This window comes from Epinephelus lanceolatus, chromosome 5, assembly GCF_041903045.1.
Source record: "Epinephelus lanceolatus isolate andai-2023 chromosome 5, ASM4190304v1, whole genome shotgun sequence".
NCBI classification, from domain to species: domain Eukaryota; kingdom Metazoa; phylum Chordata; class Actinopteri; order Perciformes; family Serranidae; genus Epinephelus; species Epinephelus lanceolatus.
The window spans coordinates 39,176,641-39,198,287 of NC_135738.1; the positions used below are offsets into that span (position 1 = coordinate 39,176,641).

The window sequence follows — 21,647 nt, forward strand, 5'->3', positions numbered from 1 at the left end:
CATACGGTCAATAAAAAAAACATTTTGTTAATAATAAAAAAACGAATCTCAACAGTGACCGCACCAGCTGGCGGGACTGCGGCTGAACCGCTTCCAATGTTCATTCATTCATTCAGTCGCGTGTTCAGTGTGTGTGTGCGTGCGTTTGTGTGTGTGTGTGTGTGTGTGTGTGTATGTGTGTGTGTTAGTATGTCAGAAAGGAGGAGTATCAATAAAAAAAGGTTTCCACTAATTATGTCGGTGTTTATTTCTTTTATTCTTATTTTTTTTTATTAAAATGCGTAAAATAGCCAACAATATTATTACCAAAAGTTAATGTAATTTATTATTGTAGAATGTATTTAGCAAATCACCACTTTCAACTGGAGACACAGTGCAGCAGCAGCTCAGCAGCAAAAAGAAAAAAAAAAAGAATTATAAAAAGCCGACAAATAGTGTTAATTAATTGACATGAGACACTGGAGAGGTTGTCAGTCCTATTCTGTAGTCTGTAATATTTTTTTAATTTATCATAATTTCTCGGAAATTACTCAAATGCATTTTTGGTGTGCTTCTGAGCATACGGGCAGCATAACAGTGAAGTTACATATGTTGCGGCGCTTGGAGGGGCGCTGTAATCCTGGCGGTCCTTAAGCACCATGGACAGCGCCAATGCGTCTATCACTGTAGCGCAGAGGCTCTGATGCCTGAGACAGAGCATGTGAGCGGAGTTGGAGCTGCCTGGAGCGAGGAGCGGGAGGATTTTGTATGTATGTGCCAAAATAGAAAAAGAAGAAGAGAAGAAAATTTCTTCGTCTTTTGTCTGATAAAATATTTGGAAACGAAAATGTATGCTTTGGTGTACTTTTACAGAGTTTTGCAATATGTATAGCATACCTATGTATCAAAATGTATAATTTTCAGCTTTTTATAATTATTCATTTTTATACCTCCGCGGTCGGAGGTATAAATGCTCAGAAGTCTAGTGTGTTTCATTTTTGTAACTTTAAGGGCCCTATTTAGATGGTCTAAAACGCAAAGCGTCAGGCGTGCGGCGCATGGACATGTCCCAGTCACTTGCTAGTTAGACAGCGCGTTTTCAGACTGTGCGCCATGGCGGAGAGTCTAAAAGGGTGGGACTTACTCTGTGAATTAGTCATGGGTGTGTTTTGGGCGTATCATTCAATAAGCCAATCAGAGTGTCACCTCTCATTCCCTTTAAAAGAGGCGCACGGTGGAGAGCTAGTTAGATGGCGGACCTACCAACTGGAAAGAGTGAGCGTTTTACAGCTGAGGAGACGATAAATGTATCTCTATATCGACTGTCCCGTCACATCTGATGTCAGATCAAAGGGGATTGGCATCGTTTAGCACGTATGGCACGCATAATGGAAACCCAACTTGATCTGATTAACACAGCTGCAAAGTAATAAGTTCACATCCCTCTCAGCAAACCACAAACAGCCACAGCATCAGATAGGGAGTATATATTCAGCATCTATCATCTTAGAAAAGACAAAAGAAAGAAACAGAGTGAGACTGCGAGAAAGAAAGAGAGCGCGCGCGCACGCACTAGAGAAACGCTGTCAACAAATTGTAAATTATTCAATTTATTTTATTTTAACTCGGGAGGTTAGAGAGCTCATCTCCCTCTCCACCATCCTGAACCCCCCGCCTGAAGGTGCAGGAAGGGCTGGTCCCGTGGCTGCACCCGGGCCGTCTGGTCTGGCTGCGCGCAGGCTGCGGAGCTGGGGTCATCCTCCTCCTCCTCCTCCTGACAAAATGATCTTCAGTTTTAAGTTCTAAAAGCTTTTTTTTTTTTGTGATTTACATGCCAAAATGATCACAATTCAATTTGGAAAGACAAGTTCATTTTACAGGCTATGCATCATCAGCCCGTGGAGGTCTGCTCGCAGTTCCGTATATTCGGACACTGCGAGCTTGGACCTCCCGGATTATGATGATCATTATTACTGCGATTAGATCATTCTGATTAATGACTGACCATTAAGACGTGTGTCTGATAAATATTTTAATGTGCACAATAATAACCTTTCACATTGTAATCATATTTTTATTTGTTATCTTTTGCATACAGTACAGGCCAAAAGTTTGGACACACCTTCTCATTCAATGCGTTTTCTTTATTTTCATGACTATTTACATTGTAGATTCTCACTGAAGGCATCAAAACTATGAATGAACACATGTGGAGTTATGTACTTAACAAAAAAAGGTGAAATAACTGAAAACATGTTTTATATTCTAGTTTCTTCAAAATAGCCACCCTTTGCTCTGATTACTGCTTTGCACACTCTTGGCATTCTCTCGATGAGCTTCAAGAGGTAGTCACCTGAAATGGTTTCCACTTCACAGGTGTGCCTTATCAGGGTTAATTAGTGGAATTTCTTGCTTTATCAATGGGGTTGGGACCATCAGTTGTGTTGTGCAGAAGTCAGGTTAATACACAGCCGACAGCCCTATTGGACAACTGTTAAAATTCATATTATGGCAAGAACCAATCAGCTAACTAAAGAAAAACGAGTGGCCATCATTACTTTAAGAAATGAAGGTCAGTCAGTCCGGAAAATTATTTCACCTTTTTTTGTTAAGTACATAACTCCACATGTGTTCATTCATAGTTTTGATGCCTTCAGTGAGAATCTACAATGTAAATAGTCATGAAAATAAAGAAAACGCATTGAATGAGAAGGTGTGTCCAAACTTTTGGCCTGTACTGTATGTGTGGCTGCTCCGTGTGTGTCTGAGCAGAGTGCACGCGCGTTGTGCACCCGCCTAGAGACACATATTACTAACTTGTTTAACAGCGAAATACTGCGCCGTTGACGTTAGACCAGGTTTTTGTTGGTCACTGGCGCATTTGCTTTTTACGTCATCTAACTAGCAACGCGCCATGACTGCGCCTGACCACTCCTCATTTTTAGACCAACACACCCAGAGAAGCGCAAGTTCATTTGCTAGTTAGACAAAGAGGGTGCAGGGCGTGAAAATGACAACTGCGCCTGCATCTAAATAGCAATGACACTTGCGACATGGATTATGCGCCCTCCGCCGCCCGCTTTAGACCATCTATGTAGGGCCCAAAGGCTTCAGAAAACATACAAGACACATGCAAAGTCATAGGAAGAGAAGCTTGTAGGTTTTATCTCAGTTATTTGCATTATAAAAACCGTCATGGCGGCTCTAGGACAAGTGCACTTACATTGATCACTTCCATAAAATAAAACGAGAAATTGGAGAAGATTGAAAAAATTGTTAAAATTAAATTAGGGAACTGATCACAGATGCATTGTCTCTGTGTGTTTTTACATCTATTGTTGCTTTTAATTTGCAGCTATACTTTTAATGAAGCTGACATGTCATGACAGTCAAGAACCCCCCGGCAGCCAATCAGCGTTGAGCTGCAAGCGACAGGACCCAGCGAAATACCGCTCCAGATGAGATTTCTCATCTCAAACGATGAGCGAAAAATCGCTCTGTCGCTCTGTCACTGTTGCTCAGAGCCCGAGCGTTTTTTCTCCTGGGCGATTATACGCTCAATCGCCCGTTTGCATTTTGTATGTAAACTCGTCGCTAGCGAAAAAAAAATAGGTCCGGTGTGAACACACCTTAACGGGAGTAATAACCCTCGTTCTCAGCATGACGGCGTGGGGGAGCCGTGGCTGGAGGAGGGTGCCGAGAAGGAGGTGGTGGTGGCGGAGCGGGAGCTGACCGAGACGCAGCTGCAGCACTGGCTGTGGAGCGCCTCTGTCTGGTGCGTGCATCCCGGCGATCACGCCAGGAACCCTGAGGTCGCTGAGGGCGCGGCGCTGCTCTGCTCCACGAGGTGTGTCTCCTCACTCTGTCCGCTTCCTCAGAGGCATTCTGCAGGTGGGGTGGTGGCGCTCTGGAGGAGCGGCCCAAACAGCCCATCGGCGGAGCTGATGGGGCCGCCCAGCAGCTCCCTTCTGATCTGTGCCGGGAGCTGGGACATGTGGAGCCACATGTTTCGCTGCAGCATCGTCTGCCACGCCATGACTCTCTGACCAGCTGTTAGTGGGTCAGAGAGATCAGAGATCGGGGACTCATCTTCTTTTTCATCATCATCATCATCATCATCATCATCATCATCATCATCATCACCACTACATTCAACATCAGTATTTATTACAAGTTCAGGACTGGTCTCACCTGAGAATGGAGGGGAGAATTTGGGGAGAAGTTGTTGCGGGGACTCAGTTGAACTGGGGCCAGGACGAGGCTGTAGAGCTGCGGACTTGGGACTCGTTCGCTGCTCCTGTCGACCAGATGGGTGGTGACCACCAGGGAGCTGCTGGTTCTTTTGCCGCTGCTGGACTGGAGGATGGAGCTGCTGCTGCTGCTGCTGCTGCTGACCACCAGGGGGCTGCTGGGTCTGCTGCCGCTGCTGAGCAGGAGAAGGATGGAGCTGCTGCTGCAGGTCATCAGAGGGCTGGACTGTGGTTCCAGGCCGCTAGAGCTGCAGCTGGTCAACAGAGGGCAGGATGATTGATCCAGGCTGCTTCTGTTGCTGCTGAAGAAGCTGCTGCTGCCGATGTTGTTCGTCAGGGGGCTGCTCAGAGGAACCAGGCTGCTGCTTCTGAGATCTGACTTGGTTGGAATATGATTTTGGACAGGAAAGAAAGGTATGGCCATTTTGTCCACACAGGTTACAGAAGCCTTCCAGGGTGCATGATTTTGCTTTGTGGCCAAGCTTGCCACATCTCCAGCATTTAACCGTCAAACACTGCTTCACCTGGTGATCAGCCGAGCCACAGATGAAGCAGTGAGGTCCAGTGAGTGAAGTCCAGTGAGGCTCACTTGGTGGGCCTGTTTGAGGACACCAACCTGTGCGCCATCCACGCCAAGAGAGTCACCATCATGCCCAAAGACATCCAGCTGGCCTGTCGCATCCGCGGAGAGGGAGCTTAAACTCTCTGCTGCTGCTGCTGCTGCTCCACAAACCACAACGGCTCTTTTAAGAGCCACCTCACTCCTCACTCAAGAGCTCACTCCTCTACTCACAACACACGTTTAATATCAATCACAGCAGATCAATAATATAGTGGATCTTCCTCTACAGCCTAAATGATAACATTTTGCAAGTCTCTGAGATATCAGTTAATGTAATCCAACGTGTTCACTTTATTTTATATTTTTATTTTATTTATTTTTTTTCTGTCCCAATAATCAATTGAGACCAGGAGGGAAACATTACTGGTTTTCTTAGTCATCATCCTCTTAAAATAAATTTAAATACGACATCAGCTAAGTATAGTGATAGAGTTAATTCAATGTATATTGACCCCACTGATATCAGCACTTACATACATTAGATTTAGTATATGACAATAACTCTTGACAAGGTAAACTCTTTTTCTTTTTCTTTTTTAATTTTGGAAATATCCAGATTGTCAAAACGTGATGTCACACTTCAGTATCTTGGATAGGTTTAATGTACTTGAATAATTTGTGCAGTGCAGTGAATGTAATATAGGGTCAAATGTGTTTGAGAAAATACATGTGCAGAAGGCACTGACATGACTCACCTTTATAAAATAGAATATGGGATTGTGTAGATAAAGTTGAAATATCTTCATTACATTATAGAAGACAGAACATTTACTGGATCAGGAGAAGGGAAATATTTATATAGTTCACGATAATTGTGGATATTCCAATTGTTTCTTCTCCTGTCAGCTATGATTATATTTGATTATATACTGTTAGTGAGTGTATTTAAAGAGTGTGGTGAAATCAGTTATGTGTTATTTCTTTTGTTTTTGTGATTTGTGTAAATTAACAGATTCATCTTTGAATCACAGACAGACATTGAGGTCTGTTTTTTGGGGGGTTATTATGAGCTTTTTCAGCTTTCCAGGTTTATTATATTTGGTGAGCCGTAGTAAGTGTCCACCCTGGTAGACAGTCATTCTGTGAATGTTTCTTTTTTTTTTTAAGATACCAGCTCATTATTTCAAGATACTAAAACAAATTAATAAAAAAAAAACAAAATTCTCCTAACTTCTTAAAAAACAACTTTAACTGTTTCATGGTGTTAACATGACACACAGTAATCTTCATGTATTTACAAAAGCATGCAGCTTTGCAATGTTTTTCACATGGATTAATTAAGTCTTTAATGGTTTTCATAATTATAAACATTTTGATTATAATGTATCATGTAACTATGTATCATGGCAGTGATATTTTTATTTTGTTTGTTTTTTGCTCCTTGCCTTTTCTTCAACAGAAGATGAAAACTTTTACTTTTTTGTTTGTTTTTCTTTTTAGTCTCCCATTTGGTTTTTGTTTGTTTGTTGTTGTTTTTTCATGTAATTTTCATCTTATAATTTTGCTTTAGAATTCAATTTAAATGACTTTAAGTGTGAACATTTCTTCTTTGTTTTAAAGCTCTCACAGACCCATTGCTCCACCCACACAGTGGAAACTTGGAGGTTCGGGACAGACTAGTCTCTATATACAGGTTCTACATTCAGTTAATGTAGAGTCTGTAGGCAAACCCCGGAGATCTTGCCTCAAGAGTATTCGAGAGAAGGCTGAGACACGGGGTCAAACATGGGGGTATTGCACATGCGCAGTAAAATCTGGTCTGCACTTCCTCAAAGGCTCAGTAGATGGCGTGAGACCTCGGAATAAAGGAGATGTGCATGCATATCATTTTCACAGCTTATTATTGGACTGTCACCGGTGGCCTGCGTTGTGGGGGAGAATGACAGAGATGCAATTCTGACAACTTCGGGCAGCCGCCATCCAAAAGTCCAAGCAGACCGCACCAAGCGCACTCCTTGATCACCTCAGCGGATCCTGCGCTTTTTATCTAGTGCCCCTGCTGTCACCCTCCAGCATCGCAGCTCAAGTTAAACTGCGCATGTGCAATCCCCCCACGTTTGACCCCATGTCTCAGCCTTCTCTTAAATAGTCTTGTCTTTCCTCCGGAAGAAGAGCGGAAGAGCCCTGGTTTCTGGTTGTAAGCTGTTTGTAGTCCACGTGATATTGACCAATCACATTTGAGCCGGCTGCAGTTGTTGCCAGGTTAAACGCTCTGTGCGGTGAACTAAGGAGGCGGAACATAATTGGCATCACTGCAAACTCTGAATCCATCGCAATGGTTCAGCATATTTACTTATATATAAACAGAAGTCGGAAACAGAAATTTGCCTCCTCTGCCCAAATCAAACCGGAATGCCAAAAAATCGGGGGTCTGCCCCCAGAGGCTGTATCGCCATCTGCTGGAAGTCAGACACCGAATACAGCCGATGGGTTCCGAGAATGGGGACAGACAAGATGAAACAACATCCTGCTTATCAGATTTAACCATGTTGTGACTTTCTGAGCTCCAGGAATTTTTACTTAACACAAATATGGAGCTACACCAAAACCTCATACACATTATACAATATGCACACACAGCTGGGTGGTAATGGGAGGCTTCTATTGGCTCACAGATTTTAGATGTAAAGATATTATCGAAATATTTCCTCATTACACCTTAGAAAGACTTATAAAATGAATGGGGATACTTTTGAAAGTAACATTTCAAATTTTGTTTTCCAATGATTTAAAAGGGGAGTATTTTTTTTTTTTTAAAGCATTTCCTAATTAATTTTTGTTACTTTACTGACTTAAATTATAATGAGTTGTCATTAAATATTGGCAATGTATGACACTAATAACCATAAATACCCTGCATGTGTATGTTTCATATAATATATAAGCAAGCAGACGTTGTTATCTGGACAGAGCCAGCCCAAGGCATAAGCTAACTAAGCACCTGCTTAGGGCCCCATGACCACTAGGGGACCCCCAAGAGCAATTAACTTAAAAGAAAGAAAGAAAAAAGTTGTTTTTTTTTCATGTGTGAGTGATGATGATGAATATATTATCAAATGTACGTTGTTGTACAAAAAGATAATATTATGTTAACAGAGTGTAGTTTCCTACTGCCTCTCTGCTCTAAATGTCAGAGCTCCGCTAGTAACGTGTGCATCCAGCCGTGCAGTGCGCACTGCGCATCCAAGGAGCTATGAGCAGGTGGAAGGTCTAATAATGTCGCAACAAAGGACTTACCCTTTAGGGGCAGAACAAAGAAAGAGGAAGAAAGAGGAAGAGGAGAAAAAACGACAAGATAAAGGTATGTTTGCATGTCTTGGTAATGTAACGTTTGGTGTCAAGGAGATTTTGAAAAGTTTCCTCAAATTAGAAAAGTCCTTAATTATTGCTGATATTTTGTTCCAACTACCTTAGCCTATAATAGCAAATAAGCTAGCTAACGTTAGTTCAAAACTAGAGAAATTTCTCTTTTAACTGGTAGGTTAGATAGCTTACTATTCAAGCTAGCGTTTTTGTGTTTGTGTAATACTTTGAATAAGCTGATTGTTGGTGTATATATTCTGGGTCGCTTTTTGGCATCAAAACAACGTTTAAATGTTTAATAACAGCTAACATTAATTACAGACACAGTGATGTTTGCTAGCAAAATGTTTTTGCATTAATGAATTAAGTTAGTTAACTTACAGTTTGAGATATGTTGTTTGCTGCAGAGCATAGTAATTTATGTGAGTAAATAAACATATTCCTTTTACATCAACTTCCTAATATGCTCATAAGTTATATGAAAGTTCGCCAGGAGCACTATTAAAGTATTTTGGAGGAGGCACTGACTCAGCCCAAGTGCAGTCCACCTCCTCAGGCTCAGCCAAGGCTAATGAATCAGGTGAGGGAAAAACTATCACCATAATTTCTAGTCAAATTATCACATTAAGATATACTAATATAAGATATAATCATATGACAAGGGACATGTTTTTCATCTTAGGTCCATCTCCATCCTCTGCTCCATCCACTGTGCCCACTGTCCCCTCTGTGTCTGCTGCAACCTCAGCTCTACCTGGTAAGTTAACAACAAAACAGCCTTTGTAATTGCTCAGTGTACTGCAGAACATTCTGAGATGAATCATTTTTAATATAAGATATAATCATATGAAAAGGGACATGTTTTTAGACAAATGCATATTATTTCAAAACTTCTCAAGCAATTTTCAGTTCTTCCACTGGCAGATTGTTTTCTCATTACAAGCTATAACTGTACTATTTTACTTACGAAAATACGCAGCATAATTTTCAAGTGTAATATGACATCTTACATGATAGCTTTTGTTGTTGTTTTTCATCTTAGGTCCATCTCCATCCTTTGCTCCATCACTGTGCCCACTGTCCCCTCTGTGTTGCAGTTTATTTGAAACAAAAAATAATAAAGCAGATTGTGTTTACAGTAAATGATTGGTTTATTTTTTTACTTTTAGTTGGCCTAGATGACATTTGGTATCCCACTTAGCACTATATCACTTTGAATATTAAGTGTAAATCAACCCCCGGCTGCTCTTGTAGCTGAATTTGCTACCATTTCAGATTAAAAACCATTAATGGGTAAAACATGCCAGGCTGCTCTTTGAGGTTTTATGTATTGAGTCTATGTGTGGCCAGTAGGGGGCGTTGCTGACTTTGCCAAATATTAATTGAAAGATTTTTCAGCAAGTTTGCAAATCTGTTGTCTCCTTCCATGGCCTTAATCACTGTGGATTACAATCTAACTACAACAAAAAGTCCATACATCTAGTTTTACAAGTGTATCCGTAATGACAGAGTAGAACATAAAATAACTTACAGTAGGTGTGTGAATGATCAATAATCAGTATTATTGGCAGTAATAGAGGGCCCCAAAATCAAATTTTGCTTAGGGCCCAATGGAGGCTTGGGCCGGCCCTGTATCTGGAGGTGTAGAGGATGGTGGATGGCATTGCCTGGCTGCCATTGCCTGCCTATAGCAGTGAAGGGGACTCATACATTGGTGAAACCAAACAACCATTAAACAAGCGCATGGCTCAACACAGAAGGGCAAACTCCTCAGGTCCAGTTTCTGCTGTTTATTTACATCTAAAGGAGAAGGCTCACTCCTTTGAGGACAGCAATGTGAAAATCTTGGACAGAGAGGACAGATGGTTCGAAAGAGGGGTGAAAGAATCCATCTAAGTTAAAATAGAGAAACCGTCTCTAAACAGGGGAGGTGGCCTGAGACACCACCTATCCCCCATTTACAATGCGGCCCTTGCTGCTGTACCTAAGAGACTGAACAACAAAGACTGCCCCAAACTAACCTCAAGTGGCTCAAAGAAACACAACGACAGTCGTTCACTGGTAACCACACATCATGCCTAACGACTGTTGCTCACCAGTGGCCCCACTCACTCCTAACGACCATCGTTCACTAGTGTGACTCACCTGACCCAAACAATGGTCCAGTGAAACTCCACTAACGAAGTATTGTCTTATGAGGGTGGTGGGTGTACACCTCCACAGAGGTTAAAAACCTGATTCTCACTCCACTGTTTGTCAGACTAGTGAGGACTAGACAGACTGATGCGTTGAGAACTGATGAAGCCGCTTGGATAAGAGGCGAAACGTCTTCTAGACAAAATCAAAGTCCAGTTGCTTACGATTTAATTGTTGACAGAATGGAATTGACCTGGATAAATGAGAATATCCACAGACCAGTGAAGTTAATCTATCTCAAAGTGCAAAAAAATCGCCAAAATGCAATAACGTGTTGTTTTTTTTTCACACTATACTGTAACATATTCAAGCTATCAAATGTGAGAAGATATGTTTATTCAATTTATTCTAGTTTTTGTTTTAGAGTCAAAACAGTTTAGGTGGATGGATGATGTGAGGATTTAAAATCATGCACACATCAGAGAGAGAAACTTTTGAACAGCTTTTAACTAATGATTTCATCTGTGTGTAATTTGAAAAAGAGTGGCATTAATTATATTATTTATATCAGGGTATATATCATTTATTATCTAAAAAATTTAGTAATTTTATATTTTTACCTGACGCCAACTATTTCTTTTAACTTTTTAAATAAAATGATTTTCTTTCTTCTTTTTCCCCTCACCCACCCACTGTATTGTTCCTCAGCTTCGGAAGCTGACCAATCCTGTGTGAGTGATAGCACAGTCTTATTCACATCAGAGCTCTGCATTGATCAGGTTCATTTGTTCTGGAAAAAACATACAGTCCTGATGATGCCTGAAACCACCGTGAAAGCGCCCAAGAAGGGCTCAAAGAAAGCCGTGTCTAAGAGCGTCAGCAAGACCGGCAAAAAGAGGAGGACCAGGAAGGAGAGCTACGCCATTTACATGTACAAGGTGCTGAAGCAGGTCCACCCCGACACCGGCATCTCGTGCAAGCCCATGGGCATCATGAACTCGTTTGTGAGCGACATCTTTGAGCGCATCGCTGGTGAGGCCTCTCGTCTGGCTCACTACAACAAGCGCTCCACCATCACTTCCAGGGAGATCCAGACCGCCGTCCGCCTGCTGCTGCCCGGTGAGCTGGCCAAGCACGCCGTGTCTGAGGGCACCAAGGCCGTCACCAAGTACACTACCTCCAAGTAAACAGTCCTGCTGTTTCTAATCATAAATCAACGGCTCTTTTAAGAGCCACCCACTTTATCTGAAGGCTTTCCATAAATTAATACTATGTGTTACTGACCAGGTGTTTGCGACTAAAACAATACTCAAACACCGCAGAAAATAAGCACCATGTGTTATCTATCTCTATTATGCTGTTGGTTGTCAAGTATGAGAGATGCAGACGAATTTGTTAAATTTAGTCTACTGTAACTTTAAGTTGATAGAAGATTTAATAAGTGATTGGAAACTCATACAGCAGCCAAAAAGATCATCTACAAAGTAATACAGTTGACTTCAACACTCACATTAACTGTACAGTTGCATATTCTGATAAGTATTAATATAGAAGGTATTTCTCTTTTTTGTTTTATTGTTTTTTTTTTTGTTTTCTTTAATGTAAAATATCCCAAAGATTTTGGAGCGATGTGGAATCTCTGGTTTTGAAAAATAATTCAGTTTACTCCTTTAACCTCAGGGATATTATTTGTTATTATGATGATCCAGATAAAAGTATTCTTCAATATCTAATTAATATTGTTACTCGAAATGCTAAACTTTTTATTCATAAGCGGAGATGATCAAAGTCACCCCCTGAATAATTACCTTTTCTCATAGAATTCAAGGCTCCATTTACATCACCCAGTTGGTTAGGAAAGAAACAGAATACCAAGCTTTTGGAAAATTTTGCAATTTTTCCTCCAAATCCTCTGAATGGATACATTTTTTTTTCTGGAGCTTGTATCTAACCAAAGGTCCTTATAAGGGCCACCCACTTACTCATCTAGAGAGCTGACCTTATAATCAAATAGTGTCACCCTTATAATTTAAGTTACAATGTAACTGACACTGTTACAATGTTGTTCTATCTCAACTACGAAGCCCTTTGATGCAAGATATGTCACCTACACAAGTATAAAGGAAATGCTATCAAAAAGATACATAATTACTTCTGAAAAGACTGGTGCATGCAATAAGTGAAAATAACAACAAAGTTCTGCAAAAGTCAAGATCATAAATATTAAATAGAAAAATCACAATCAAAATAGGCCAAGAAAAATACAAAAAATAACACTTGGTGCATGGAGAGGTTTAATGTTAGGTTGTTGAATTTTATTTTTTTATTTTATTTTTATTTATTTTTTTGTCTTTAAAAACAACTTAATATCCCAATCTGAGATCCTGCCTGTCCAAAATCTAAAGTTTGTTTTAGAGGAGAAGATTTGTGTAACAGAGAGGAGCCTCCTGACAGAAACACTGTTTGGCAGTGAGATGAAGGAGGAAATATCATGCACACTGATTCAGGTAGACTGAAATAACAACAGGTCGACCTGACAGACACTGTGTTCTGTCAAAGGTTCCTTCCTGAAGGTTTGTCTTTACTGCTGCACTGTGAAAATTAGTCAGATTGCAGTACATCACACATGATGCACTTCAACACATGGTTAAAATCTGAACTCATCTTATTTAACTCTAAAATATTTATAGAGTATTTCACTCAACATGTGTACTTTAAAATCCACTACAGTTAGTATAAAGCTGGTAAACATTTTGGATGTTGCCTCATTAATAAACAAATTCTGTCCCTGTAAACAAAAAAAGACAACCAGAAATCCATTTATTACACATTCAGAGTTCAGAGTTTGGAGGTATTTAGACTGTATTTTCACCATCTTGAGGCTGTTGTATCACTTCTAGCCTACAGAAATAGGCTGATGAGTCTGGGGTTACACCTGACCTATAACACACTGCAGAATGTTTTGTTTATTGCACTGATTTTGGTCACTCTGGATGTCTCAATGTGTCACAGGGTCATTTGTGATATAGATGTTTGTAATGGTCCACAGACACTGACACATTGTATGTGTAACATTAGTGTATTTAAATCAAAATACAGGTGAAGAAGTATCCGTATTTTGTTTTTCCGGTTACAGTGAATCAACCAGCTCAGACTGCAATAAATCCAAAATGTGTCCGACTGCAGACACTGCACCACAAGTGGACAAAGAGGAATGGGGATGAGAGCATGTATTTGACATATAATCACACACACAGTACATGGCCCTCTGTATGAGGAAGCTATCCAGGGTGCTTGTGCACACAGACAGGAGGCATTTCTGCTACCATAAATGTATTCATTTATTTCTGTGATTAAAAACATTTCTGTTCTGTTACACAGCCTGTTTGGAACTGAGTCCATTAAAATCTAGTAACAATAATAATGACATGTTCACGGTCACAGCAGCTCTGATACAAGTCGGACTAAACGGCGGCCATCATCAGTGTGTTTGCTGACACCAGAATTACTTAAGTTTATTCCGAAGTCATCAACAGCTGATAGTTGTTTTTACACTGAGTCCCTGAACAAACATGTGGGCTGCTGGAAAACGGCTTTGGTGGAGCTGTGATGCATTTGAAGTCATTTTAGGAGAGAAATGAGTGGGAAAAGCCGCTGAGCAGTGCTGGCCACGGCGGTGAATAGGTGAGGTTTGGAGGCTCCACAGACAAAATGCAGAGAGCATCAGAGCTCTACATGACTTGAATATGAAGAGACACAAGTCCGCTATCGGCTCCCTTCACTGTCAGCCTTCAGCACTTGTCCCACATTTAGTTTTTCACCTTTTCTCAGTCAAGAGAAAACACAAGTGCTCCAGCTTTCACACTGCACAGAGGAGCCACGGGCTGGGTTGAGTCTCCACGGTTCTCACGATGTGTTTATGTACAGCCTTCTACTCGGAGCTTTCAACAGTCCAGTCAGACTCTCGAGTGACACTAAGCAACAATAACATTATGGCAGAAGAAGCTCCAGCTCCAGCCGCCGCGCCAGCCAAAGCCGCCAAGAAGAAGGTTTCCAGACCGAAGAAGGCCGGTCCCAGCGTCAGCGAGCTCATCCTGAAAACTGTGGCCGCATCCAAGGAGCGGAGCGGTGTGTCTGCGGCCGCCCTCAAGAAGGCTCTGGCTGCCGGAGGCTACGATGTGGACAAGAACAAGTCCCGCGTCAGGACCGCCATCAAGGCTCTGGTGGCTAAGGGCTCTCTGGTCCAGACCAAAGGGACCGGGGCCTCCGGCTCCTTCAAGATGAGCAAGAAGGCTGCCGAACCTAAGAAGGTCAAGAAGCCGGCCAAGAAAGCCGCTCCTAAAGCCAAGAAGCCCGCAGCACCCAAAAAGCCCAAGACAGCGGCAGCGAAGAAGCCAACAGCCGCTAAGAAGTCTCCCAAGAAGGCCAAGAAACCCGCAGCGGCCAAGAAAGCAGCCAAGAGCCCCAAGAAGGCTGCAAAGAGCCCGAAAAAGGCCACCAAGAGCCCCAAGAAGGTGGCCAAAAAGGCCCCTGCAGCCAAGAAAGCCCCCGCAAAGAAGGCAGCCAAGCCCAAAGTCAAGAAAGCAGCAGCAAAGAAGAAGTGAGCTGTCATCAGTCTCATCAACAAACTACTCACTAAAAGGCTCTTTTAAGAGCCACCCACATCATCCTTAAAGAGTATTTTCCTGTTTATTATCCTTTCAATACAAACAAAAATGTAAATATGCATAATGTATTACTACTGAATATTATTTACATTGCCTAATTACAAAGGGAAAAATAAACAACTAGCAAAAAAAACAGCCATTTATTTCCTCCAAGATCTGAATGTTCTTTTCACATCTAATCACAATTGATATAAATAAACATGTTTTAATTACAGTTGTATTAACTGGTGGAATGTAACTACATAGTTTTAAGCACTGTTTTGAAGGGTCCAATAGTATTTCCATTTTATCTTGGTTTATAAGTTATTTCTCTGTTTCCTCCACTACATTTATCTGACAGCTGCTTTAGTTACTTTGGAGATCCATATTAATGATTCAACATAGGCTATATATCAAACTAATAACTGATGATGTTTCACAATTGCTAAAACACTAAACCCCATCCTCTGAACCAAAGTCTCAGTCGCCTAAGCTCATTTTTCAAATCGCACTCTTCTGGCCAAACCTTAAAAACTTTTCAGGTACTCAGACTCAATTTGCAAAACTCAGCGGCTTATTTCTGCTAAACCTTAAACACATTCTCAGTCACTAAACATATTTCACTCTGTGATACACTTGTGTTGCAAAATGTGAACACAACTCCAACACAGCTGTCATCTTTTACACACAACTCAAAATTGGACACATGTTTCTAAAGATGTGATCAGACCAATTGGGCAGGATAAAAGTCAGTTCAGAGTGCACAGGTGGCACATGTGTATCCATCTACAATGCTGGTATCAAGCATATTCAGATATACATACCAATGGCATCTCTGTGGTCATCTGTGCACTGATGCAACCAGCTTTTTTCTGACCTGATTTTTGCGTGGGAGACAAACAAAAGACACGCACCTGCATGCATCCCCCCCCCCCCCCCCCCCTTTTTGCATGCTACTTAAATTATATAACATAATTCTATCATTACAAAAGCATAAAAAAAGTCTTTTATTGACCATGTGCTCCAACGTAACAGACTTAGCATGAAACAAGTGTACAGAGTTCTTCTTGAGTGCATCTTTGCAAGAGTCAAAGATCTAAGATATTAGTATGTGCAAGTAAGTGCAACCTACACACTCTCAGCACTGATGCTTCCAGTACAATTCTATGCTCATAGGCCGACTGTTACCATAGGCCAGTAGTTGCAGTACTGTAAACTATATTGTAATGAACATAATTGGTCAACGTGCCATTGTGGAAGTCCCTGGCTGGCGTGATGGCAATGTCACCCTTTGTGCAGCCATAAATAACTGGGGGGTCTCCATCATCATGCAAACCAAGGGCCATATAACATTGAACATCTCCCTACATTTCTGGGTGGTCTACAGGATATTATGACTGCGCATGAGCAGCTGGATCAGCAAGCAGTGCATCCTGTATACGTCATAGTTTGGGACAATGTGAGCTTTCACTGTGCTGTCCTGATACGTGAATGGTTCAAGACCCCCCCAAATGAGTGGATTTTTAGCTGCGGGCCATTTGGTTATCCACGGGACCGGGAATATCCCTGATAAACCTGATGGCCAGTCTGACCCTGTCTTCAACTAGCATTTCTTAATAATAGGAATTAGCTCTTGTTAACTCTTGTTACTTGTGTGTTCCATAAATTAACTGTTTTATCACTGGTGACATCCGAAGGAAACATTATTAGATCATATGGAAAAATGGTTATATAGACAGAAACAAGCTGTGTACTTATTGTCTCTTTGGATGAAGTGACAGTTAAGTGAATGTAATATAAAATGTCAAATGTGTACATTTCAGGAAATACATGTGCAGAAGGCACTGACATGACTCACCTTTAAAAAATATGATATGGGACTATGTATTTATGTATGTATGTATGCATGTATGTATGTATGTATGTATGTATGTATGTATGTATATAAGATTGTGATAACCACTGACACCGGAGATATGTGTCATACAAGTGACTGTCAGCTGGTCACATATATAAAATGTGCACCCTGAACAGAGACAGCAGCTCTGTTGGTGTCAGTTCAGCACCTCATAAAACGGCAGACACACAAGACTCCTCAGGTGAAGAGGACAGGAAGCTCCACCTGCTCTCACCTGGGAGAGCTGAGACAATCACAAAGCATCCTGCAGCTCAGCTCAGCAAGGAGCAGCTCAGTCTCTGTCCAAGGTCCTGTTTCATGACATCACTGAGTGTTTGTTTCTCATGGTTGTTTCAGTCAGCATTAAGTCCACTCCTGCTCAGCCGCTCAGAAGTCTCCCAAGAAGGCAAATAAACTGGCAGCAGCCAAGTAAGCAGGCAAGAGCCCCAAGAAGGCTACAAAGAGCCCGAAAAAGGCCACCAAGAGCCCCAAGAAGGTGGCCAAAAAGGCCCCTGCAGCCAAGAAAGCCCCCGCAAAGAAGGCAGCCAAGCCCAAAGTCAAGAAAGCAGCAGCCAAGAAGAAGTGAGCTGTCATCAGTCTCATCAACAAACTGCTCATAAAAAGGCTCTTTTAAGAGCCACCCACACCATCTTTAAAGGGACATTGTGCAACATTTTCAGTTGTTTATTGGCAAAATAAACACAATTGATGTCTGCATTCATAAATAGTCATCATTGGTGTACTATTAACACCACCAATAATCTGACTTATTCTTGTAAAAGGAGAATTTTGGATTTGTTTGTACATTGTGTGGGCAAGTCGGGTTCCATAACGTTTCGCCATCTTGAGAATACACCCCCCAGCAAGGGACATACAGCCCCGCCTTCGGCGTTTTCCTTGACAGCCAGGCCAACACTGCTTGACTGAGAAGCTGAAGGAGAGGAGAAAGAAATGCTTCGCTACTACAGGATCATATGCAGCATCACGGGTGACAGAATCACTGTGCCGCTGTTAGCAGCTAACGGCTAACAGCTAACGGCGCAGTGGCACAGTGATGCAAGGAGAAGGATGAGGTGTGTGAGGTTGAGCCGGGCGCTGGCCTGTGATTGCATTACCTCTCTCCATCAGCAGCTCTTTCCACCTGGTAAAGGCTATCCCGATGTTGAGTTCGATCATTTTTTGAATTTGCCGGTCACGTTGCCTTTTTGATTCCCTTTTGTGCTTTCTTGGCGACAAGGATTGTGTCTCCCGTGATGCTGTGTATGCATGGCAGCAGCTAACAGCTGTCAGGGGCGCAGTGATGCAAGGAGAGGGGTGAGGTTGAGCCACTTGTCAGTTTTCAAAAGACAAGACGTGATTGGTTTGTTTCAGTTTACACCCGCCCCACCAGTCCTACATAGCATGGTGAGGAAGGGGTTTGTCATTGGCAATGCCTGTGACTGTGTAGGAGCCTGAATGAATACTTCATGAAGTATCGGATGACATGAGCCGTTTCTCAATACTCAAGTTCAGCAGTTCAGACTTGTGGACTTGGCAAGTTCGGGCTTGGCAAGTCCAAGTTCGGACACAAGAGTCTGGACTTCCCAAGAACGGGAGGACGGGAGGACGGGAGTACAGTCATTTCTGCTTTTGGAACAGCAGCGAACTTGATGATGTCACCACCTCCGCTTGCCTTGGCTGTTGTACTGTCCTGTATACATGCATTTAGAATAAAACACAGCCCAGCCCAGCGTCTCTTCATTGTCTTTGTAAGAAATTAATATGTATATAAATATAAAATATTTTCATAAAATGTCTTTTAAAACCTTTCACCTGCAGCTGGCTTCTGATCATATTAATCTATATCCAATTCCGCACCTGGCTTTTGATTATAATCAAAAGCCAGGTGCTAAAGTGCTAAAGTAGGTCATTATGCAGAGTAACCCAATTTCAAATGTTGTAATCATCATATACATGAATATGTATTGACTATTACTTGATCAATTTACACATAGACTACATGTAAGCAGCATTTAAATGTTGTCATGGTAGAACTAATTTTAACACCTTTCACTAGTGTACTAGTCTAATCCATAAGAACACACATCAACTTGTAAATATGAAACAACAACATATAAAACAAACTATCTGAAAAGTAACTATAGCTATCAAATAAATGTGGCTTGAGTAGAATGTACAGTGTTTCCCTCTAAGTATAAAGTAGCACAAAATGGAAATACCCAAGTACAAGTACGTCAAATTTGTACTTAAGTACAGTAGCTACTTGAGTAAATATACTTAGTTACTGTCCATCGCTGCATTTGTCTCATCATTATGCTTTCTGTCTACATTTTTATGGAGACTTGACAGTTTACTTGGTACACCTAGGAAAAAAAAGCAGTTTAATATTAAGTCTGGACTAGCATTTTATTGAAGTGAACTGTACTGGATTATAGTGACAGCAGTTTCTCATTTAGTCTGTCCTCACCAATATAAATGGGATCAAACAGGTCAGATGTTGAATAAATACTACAATAAATACAATTAATCTTTAAATACAATAAATAAATTACAATAAATTATTTAAATCATTATTTAATGGTAAAAACACATAAATATGCAAAAGAATACAAAGAACAACAATTACATTAACAATGTTACAACATTTAATAATATAATAATATATCTTATATACTGAGACTGAATATTGCCCATTAGACATCCCCCAAACAAATTACATTTCATATTTAACCACTGTGTTTTTTTTTGTTTTTTTTTTACAAAAAATACTTTATTGAGTTCCATACAAAAATTACACTGCAACAACCAAATCATGTAGCAAAACACAGAAAATCAGACATGACAAACATTAAAGGTGCAAAATGTTCCACGGAAGAGTTTGATTCTTATCTAATGTCCTTCTCCTCCGGAGGTCAGCCTGGATGTGTTTTATTACCATGTCTCCATCTATAACAGTCTGTTGGAGGGACATGGCACATCTGGTTTTCCAAAGTTTGTATGAAGTGATAATAATGACCAATTGATACAGTTCTTTGTGTTTCTGTGGGATGTTTTCTGTTATGAGTCCATAAGTTACTGAGTTGTAATTGATGTCACAAGATAGACCAAGTCCTTGTAAAATGTTCCACACTTGCTGGGATCTATAACAGTCAATTAACAGATGTTGTTGTGTCTCTTGTTCATTACAATAATTCATCGGACATTCTGTGGTTGTGACATAACAACTCCATAAAACAATAGCACGTACAGGGAGCCTGGAAACTGAAATGAGCCAGCGGACGTCCCTGATGCTCTCTGAGTATCTCTTGTCATTTATTATTTTGATTACTTTCATATAATCTCTCTCCAAGATATTTTTATATTTAATTACACCACCATATTTAAAGTCATTTATTTTATTAAAAATTATTTTACTTGTATCACTTACCCAGTTTATTTGTACACATCTATGTTCATATAAAAAATCTGAATATAATAATTTATAATAAGGGTGCTTTTCTTGCTCCACCGGTTTTTCCGCGGCCACTCATTTTTCAGATGCTCTCTAAAGTCGGGACAAAGAGAAGTGTTCTCTCAGCAGCTGAAACCCTCCTCTATATATCCACGGAGCGCGGGACGGTTCCTGCCAGACCAACCAGAAAAGAGGCTTCAGCAGCGCAGCAGAGGGCGGCCCAGCCTGAATTTTGGCGGACCTTTTGAAAGGATTTCCAGCCAATAAGCAGCGGAGTCTCGGGCGGTGGGTCGCTCCTTCAGGCGGTGCTGAGCTCCGTAGGAGCCCCTCACCAATCAGGAGCCGGAGGTCTGAAGCAGCGTCACCATCTCACAGCCGGTCCCACAGTTTAAGAGCAGCGCATCACCTCGTTTCACTACATCATTCTTCTTCACAGAGAAAGAAGAAGTCATGGCAAGAACCAAGCAGACCGCGCGTAAATCCACCGGAGGCAAAGCCCCGAGGAAGCAGCTGGCCACCAAGGCTGCCCGTAAGAGCGCCCCGGCCACGGGCGGCGTGAAGAAGCCTCACCGTTACAGGCCCGGTACCGTGGCTCTCAGAGAGATCCGTCGCTACCAGAAATCCACGGAGTTGCTGATCCGCAAGCTGCCCTTCCAGCGCCTGGTCCGAGAAATCGCTCAGGATTTCAAGACCGACCTGCGCTTCCAGAGCTCCGCTGTCATGGCTCTGCAGGAGTCCAGTGAGGCTTACCTGGTGGGCCTGTTTGAGGACACCAACCTGTGCGCCATCCACGCCAAGAGAGTCACCATCATGCCCAAAGACATCCAGCTGGCCCGTCGTATCCGCGGAGAGAGAGCTTAAACTCTCTGCTGCTGCTCCACAAACCACAACGGCTCTTTTAAGAGCCACCTCACTCCTCACTCAAGAGCTCACTCCTCTGCTCACAACACACGTTTAATATCAATCACAACACATCAATAATAATCAACTATATAGTGGATCTTCCTCTACAGCCTAAATGATAACATTTTGCAAGTCTCTTCCATTAATCAGTTAATGTAATCCAACATATTCACTTTTATTAAATGTTTTTATTTCATGCATAATTTTCTGTCCCTATAATCAATTGAGACCAGGAGGGAAACATCACTGATTTACTTAATCGTCATCATCCTCTTAAAATAAATTGAAGTAAGACACCACCTAAGTATAGTGATAGAGTTAATCAGTGTATATTGACCCCACTTCTCGCTGATATCAGCACTTCACACATTCGATTTAGTATTTGTGACACAATAATTCTTGATGACACGGTCAGAATTTCAGTCAACTTTTTTTTTTTAAATTTAGGAAATATCCAGAC

The 21,647-nt window shown here is 41.4% G+C and overlaps 3 protein-coding genes across 5 annotated transcripts; all 3 read left to right on the plus strand.

The window, feature by feature from the left end:
- The first annotated feature begins 11,105 nt into the window (after nt 1-11,105).
- On the plus strand, nt 11,106-11,477 carry LOC117262893 (histone H2B 1/2-like). The gene has a single exon (XM_033636082.2). It carries the CDS (start codon nt 11,106-11,108, stop codon nt 11,475-11,477), a length of 372 nt encoding a protein of 123 aa, XP_033491973.2.
- A 2,805-nt stretch (nt 11,478-14,282) lies between these two features.
- LOC144463616 (histone H1-like) lies at nt 14,283-17,432 on the plus strand. 3 transcript variants are annotated; one of them, XM_078168384.1, is made up of 2 exons: nt 14,283-14,834; nt 17,342-17,432. In XM_078168384.1, exons 1-2 carry the CDS (start codon nt 14,283-14,285, stop codon nt 17,417-17,419), a joined length of 630 nt encoding a protein of 209 aa, XP_078024510.1. In that variant the 3' UTR covers nt 17,420-17,432. The 3 variants fall into 3 exon arrangements, with proteins under 3 accessions (XP_078024510.1, XP_078024509.1, XP_078024508.1); XM_078168383.1 differs by having other exon boundaries at nt 14,283-14,804; nt 17,309-17,432; XM_078168382.1 differs by lacking the exon at nt 17,342-17,432 and having other exon boundaries at nt 14,283-14,926.
- A 2,837-nt stretch (nt 17,433-20,269) lies between these two features.
- Nucleotides 20,270-21,164, plus strand: LOC144463617 (histone H3-like). Its single transcript, XM_078168385.1, has one exon. It carries the CDS (start codon nt 20,735-20,737, stop codon nt 21,143-21,145), a length of 411 nt encoding a protein of 136 aa, XP_078024511.1. The 5' UTR covers nt 20,270-20,734; the 3' UTR covers nt 21,146-21,164.
- Nucleotides 21,165-21,647: the final 483 nt, after the last annotated feature.

Coding starts and splice junctions, on each gene's coding strand:
- LOC117262893 (XM_033636082.2), top strand. CDS start 11,106: ATGCCTGAAACCACCGTGAAAGCGCCCAAGAAGGGCTCAAAGAAAGCC.
- LOC144463616 (XM_078168383.1), top strand. CDS start 14,283: ATGGCAGAAGAAGCTCCAGCTCCAGCCGCCGCGCCAGCCAAAGCCGCC. Junction 14,805..17,308: donor CCACCAAGAGCCCCAAGAAG/GTGGCCAAAAAG, acceptor AGCCCGAAAAAG/GCCACCAAGAGCCCCAAGAA.
- LOC144463617 (XM_078168385.1), top strand. CDS start 20,735: ATGGCAAGAACCAAGCAGACCGCGCGTAAATCCACCGGAGGCAAAGCC.